Genomic DNA, 5488 nt, shown 5'->3' on the forward strand with positions numbered 1-5488 from the left:
CCACATTCCCAGTAACTTGAAGCCTGGAAGGATGGTTTCTCGTATGCACGTGATGTAGTGAATCCAGCTGCCTCGCAAGGTTCACCATGTATTTTCTGTCTTTGTTCAGAGGGTTGTTCTACATCTGGCGTTACGGTAGTCTGGTCCATTACGCTAGTGTTGTCCAATACGCTGGGTAGCGTGACAAGCGAGCACTTGTTGTCACACAATACGAGCTGGGAAGGCACAAGTGTTTTCTCTCTAGATGTATTACTTGAGATAGATATGACGGAAATGTTTTCAACTCTCTACGGGCAAAATGAAGCCCAGGGTCCGCCCGGTTCGACGTCTCTGGGATTTGGACCGGGAAAACCTACTCCTCCTCTGCCGCAAAACCAGGTCGCTATGCCGGGTCAGCTAGCGCCGCAGCCCGGGGATGAGGGGCCCGTCCTCCGGAAGCCTGGAGCCATGAATGAACCTTTCTACTTGTTACGGGAGCTTCCTGGTACGGTTATTCATGTTATTTACGGTTATTAAACCTTTGGGCTGTTTTCTATCCATTACGTTTGCCTAAAAATACGCATTTGTTGTAAGTTGTAAATGCATAGTACGATGTTGTTTAGGTTAGCCACACAGGCTAGGCTGCCAGTGTTGTACTGGTGTGTTTCCACAATGATTGGAAGGTGGAGGAAGAGGTTTTTTACATCGCTTGTAGTAAACTGTCTGATACAAGTAGGATCCATGGTGATTATATGTAGTTTGTCCGACATTATCCACGCCATGTGGGGAAATCCCCTGGTGCTAGATTCGGCATTTAATGGGTGTGTTTTTGGTTTGTTTACGGTTAAGTTTAGCAGCAACATTTTACTCTTGGGTTCATGAAGTTCTGCTGGGGCTCGGCCTCACTAGGTCAGCTTTGATCAGATATGTTGTGCCATTGGGGGGCTATATATACAGCCTCTCAACAGGGGAGGGGCGTCCAGCAAAGGGTTTTCGTGTCGTTTAGTTTTCGTTTTTTTTTCCTGTCTCGACTCTACCTCCGCGCTGTCCATACAGAGAATTGTTACTCTACACTCTACAGAATGTGTTTTGCGGTTTCTGGTCAGGCTCCTATTATTTCATTGTTGATATTCGTAAATACTAAGTTTTCAAATTGAAATACCAAAGGGCTTATTCACCCAGTAAGTGTAAAAATATGTTTTCACACTTAAAGTTGTAAATAGACATAGCATTCTTGACTGAGGGAACACACTTGCTCAATAAGGATCATCCTCAGAGTTTCAATTCTAAATGCAATGCTCAATGTCATGGCACATCCCCATTCTCAATCATAGGGATGTGCAATAAAAGGTTATCTCTGATAAAGTTGTGTATTAGTGTTCACGGTCATCTGGTTGATTTACCAGTGGTACTGGCATGTGTTTACGCCCCTAACTGGGATAACGCTAAATCTTCAGCAACCTTCTTTCTAGGGCTGGGTATTGCCAGGTGCCTCACAATTCAATTCAATTAGATTCTTTAGGTCTTGATCCGATTCGATTTTGGTTTGATATTGATCCAATTGAATCGATATCGATTCAATTGTGCTTTGTGCTTTAACTAGCAAAAAGGGAATACACCATTGTGTAGTATTGTTCCTGAGCTAAACCTCATCCTCATCGTCATCCGCTTATCCGGGGTCGGGTCGCAGGGGGAGCAGCTCAAGCAGGGGGCCCCAGACTTCCCTTTCCTGGGCCACATTGACCAGCTCTGACGGGGGGATCCCGAGGCGTTCCCAGGCCAGTGTTGAGATATAATCTCTCCACCTAGTCCTGGGTCTTCCCCGAGGTCTCCTCCCCACTGGACGTGCCTGAAACACCTCCCAAGGAAGGCGCCCAGTGGGCATCCTTACCAGATGCCCGAACCACCTCAGCTGACTCCTTTCTCCTTTTTTATGCTGAGCTAAACTTGCAGCATAAAAGTAATAATCATACCATGGGCTAATGTCAAAGGCCTTAGCATACTCGCTTCTAGATTACAATGACCTGAGTATGCTTCTTTTTTTTCTTTTCTTTTTTTAATGGAAATAATAGATTAAAAAAAATCTGAATCGAGAACAAATAAATTGCAGTGCATTGATGAATCGATATTTTAACCCAGCCCTACTTTTTTCTAAACTTCAGGTGGATAGCCACCAACTGATTCTGAGGGGTGACTTAAACTATGCTCTCGACTTAGAGTGTGCCATACCTGGTACACTGAGTAAATCAGCAGAGACTATGAAGGCCTTATCCAGGAGTACTGGGTGTTGTTATTCCAGGATATACTATTTTCTGCTGGACCAGACCCTCCTCCCCCTGCTGAGGGCTAGTAAATATATGGACATCATTATCTCTGACCAGAGCCCAGTGACAATGGCACTGCTTTGCTTACCAAACAATGAGCTTCCACAATGCACCTGGTGACTTTAATCACGTCTTCTGTCTGACAAAGATTTTGTTGCCTTCCTATCTACCCAAATTGACTTTGTGCTGGCAATGAGACAGTTGCCAGATACTATGTTACCCTCTGGGAAACGATAAAAGCATATTTGCGTGGGCCCCTATTTTACCACCAGGTGTGTGTGATTAGCCATTACAAGCCGTTGCAAAATCTGCCATTCACTGTGCCTTAGTGACATCACAAGTAAGAGTGTCCGTCCACCCAGATGTATGATGGATAGAGCATCTACTAGCCTAACGACTGGACTGGCAGCAATAGTTGCTTATCTTTCCAGCATACATTTAGGTGTGATGGTTATATTTTGCAATTGGGATTGTGATGCATTTTAAATGTGATGGTTGTATTTTTTTATTGGTCTGTGTCTTCCAGTAGGCAATGAGTTGACGGGCAACACCAACCTCATCACACACTATAACCTGGAACACGCTTACAACCGCTTCTGTGGGAAGAAGGTGAAGGAGAAGCTGAGCAACTTCCTGCCAGAGCTGCCTGGTGGGTTATTGTGACTGCATGTTGTCATTTTGATAGGTTTACGTCTTGTAAAACGGCTGTTATTTCCTCCCAATGCCGTTTTACTAAATGTACCTAAAACTAGCTAGCAATGCCGTGCAAGAGGCCCACGGTTTGATTTCCGGCCTTGACCCAACCTAGCGTGAGACACTGCAAAAAATCCAATGCTGTCTACAATGATGAATGCATGAGGCCATGCTCACCCTACCATGTAGGACCAAGTTAGCGTTTTTAATGATTGCTTTCGTCGATGAGCAGCCAAGGAAAGCTGTGTTTTAAAATGGAAACAATATTGGCATTTCTGAAGCAATTGACTGCTCAGTGTTTGGTATTAAGACCTGACAACTAAAACAAAGAATTGATTATCGTAATTATAACGACACATTTCAGATCAACTCGTCGATTAAACGACTAGTTTTGACTATATATGTGTGAATGGACGGCATTTTATATAGCGTTTCTATCCAGTGACCACGCAAAGCGCTTTACAATTATTGCCTGATATTCACCAAATCATACACACTAACGGCGCTGAAAGCCTCCGGTACACCTCGCCACCCGGCCTGGATGAGCCGGTGGGTCGACCTTCCAGTTGCCATTCAACCAGTCCTGCATCCTAAAGTGCTGATTATGGTCCCACTTCACACAACGCAAGGACCACGCAGACGCTTCGACGCAGTCGTGAACCCGTTTTGGCTCTGCGTTGGGTTTTATTGAGCGGACCCATCACAGCCCTTGCAGCTGCGTCGCCTCGACAAGGGTTAACATTTTTGGGAGGCGCACATCAGGCCCTTGTGGTGGACGCAAGGAGGGTTCGCAAGGTTGTAAAGGGTCCGTAACCCCCTTGCGTTGCGTGAGCGTGGGACCATAATCAGCCCTTGGACCACTGCCCGCCTCTGTCTTACCTTGTGCGTGTGGTTCTTCTTCTGTCTCTGTGGTCCCCCCTCCTCGCCGCAGGGATGATCGACTGTCCCGGCACGCAGGACGGCAGCTCGCTGCGCTCCCTGATCGAGAAGCCCCCCGTGTGTGGGAACTCCTTCAGCCCCCTGACCGGGGCGCTGCTCACGGGCTTCAGACTCCACACAGGACCGGTACGAACAGGGCCGCATTCCCACTGTCTTTTGCACAAGCCAGCACAATAGTCCATTTTGTCGATTTTAGAAAATGTTGCATGGGAAAACTCGTCATTCAAACATAAATGAATGGATCAATGCTAGTAAGACCGACTGCACCTTGACCTCTTTGGGAACATAACATAGGAAGGCAGTCTAGCTGTGAGGCACCGTTGACCCATGTGAACTGATGATTCGATGTGTGTATTTTCTGTGTCTGTCTCAGCTCCCGGAGCAATACAGGCTGATGCACATCCAGCCTCCGAAGAAGAAGAGCAAACACAAGCACAAGCACCATCGACCGCAGGACCCCATACCACAAGGTACACCGCTCGCATCCCCACACACACATCCTCACACACGCACCCTCACATACACGCACATCTTCACGCACACACAGCCTCACAAACACACAGCCTCACACGCACACACACACTCACAAACACCTCCTCAATCACACAACCTCAAATACACACATCCTCAAACACACAACCTCACAAACAGACCTCCCCCTACATACAGTACATCCTCACACACACGCACACACACACTTTCAAGTGCTCACATCCCCACGTGCACACAGCCTCACACGCACGCAGCCTCAAAAACACACAACTTCACACGTTCACGTCCCCATACACACACAGCCTCACTCGCACACAACCTCATGCACACAAATCCTCTGCCGTACACATTACGACACACGTACATCTTCACACACACATCAATAAGCACACTAAGTGCCGTGGTGCTCTTTCAGGTCCACTGATCCGCTCTGTTTGCTCCGCCACAGAGACCCCCTCAGACTCTGACCCCAAGAAGAAGAAGAAGAAGCGCGACGACGACCCCGACCGCAAGAAGAAGAAGAAGGACAAGAAGAAGAAGAAGGTGAGCGCGGTCCCTCTCTGGTCCTCCCCCACCCACCCAACCAAGCGGTTTGTCGGTACTGCCCTGTCGTCGTGACGATGCCGGTGTTCTGACTGTGTTTTGTTCCCCCTTCCAGAACCGCCACAGCCCAGACCACCCCGGCCTCCCCAGTTCACAGCCCAACAGCAGCAGTCTGAGATAGACCAGGGAGACCGGTGGGTGTGGGTTTGAGTGTGTGTGGGAGTGTGTATGCGTGTGTTTTGAAGTATTCCTAAATGAATGCGTGGTTGTTGTTTTTTTTGCAATGATGTATTACTGCAGTGTGTATGGTGGTTGTATTGTTTTTGAGTTACAGCGCAGTGTAGAAGGCTAAAGCCATTGATACTTTGTCAAGTATGAATGATTGTTGCTTTTCCATTTTTGTCTTTCCACCGTTTCAAATTCTAATAAAATTTGGATTCTACTTTTTACTATGTTGTTACTTTATACGAAAATGTGTATTTGGTTTCTCTTGGAATAACAGTCGATCACTGCAGAGG

The 5488-nt window shown here is 47.1% G+C and overlaps 1 protein-coding gene and 1 long non-coding RNA gene across 4 annotated transcripts; one reads left to right on the plus strand and one right to left on the minus strand.

The window, feature by feature from the left end:
* The first annotated feature begins 56 nt into the window (after positions 1-56).
* On the plus strand, positions 57-5419 carry med19a (mediator complex subunit 19a). 3 transcript variants are annotated; one of them, XM_060062718.1, is made up of 6 exons: positions 57-484; positions 2830-2952; positions 3928-4061; positions 4309-4405; positions 4876-4970; positions 5086-5419. In XM_060062718.1, the coding sequence occupies exons 1-6, from the start codon at positions 265-267 to the stop codon at positions 5149-5151; spliced, it is 735 nt and encodes a 244-aa protein (XP_059918701.1). In that variant the 5' UTR covers positions 57-264; the 3' UTR covers positions 5152-5419. The 3 variants fall into 3 exon arrangements, with proteins under 3 accessions (XP_059918701.1, XP_059918700.1, XP_059918699.1); XM_060062717.1 differs by having other exon boundaries at positions 110-484; positions 2833-2952; positions 4843-4970; XM_060062716.1 differs by having other exon boundaries at positions 115-484; positions 4843-4970.
* LOC132465856 (uncharacterized) lies at positions 1454-2032 on the minus strand. The gene is made up of 2 exons (XR_009527702.1): positions 1927-2032; positions 1454-1627 (listed from the first exon to the last, which is right to left on the minus strand). It is a non-coding gene; the product is annotated as an uncharacterized LOC132465856 (long non-coding RNA).
* Positions 5420-5488: the final 69 nt, after the last annotated feature.

This window comes from Gadus macrocephalus, chromosome 10 (genome assembly GCF_031168955.1).
Source record: "Gadus macrocephalus chromosome 10, ASM3116895v1".
Taxonomy (NCBI): domain Eukaryota; kingdom Metazoa; phylum Chordata; class Actinopteri; order Gadiformes; family Gadidae; genus Gadus; species Gadus macrocephalus.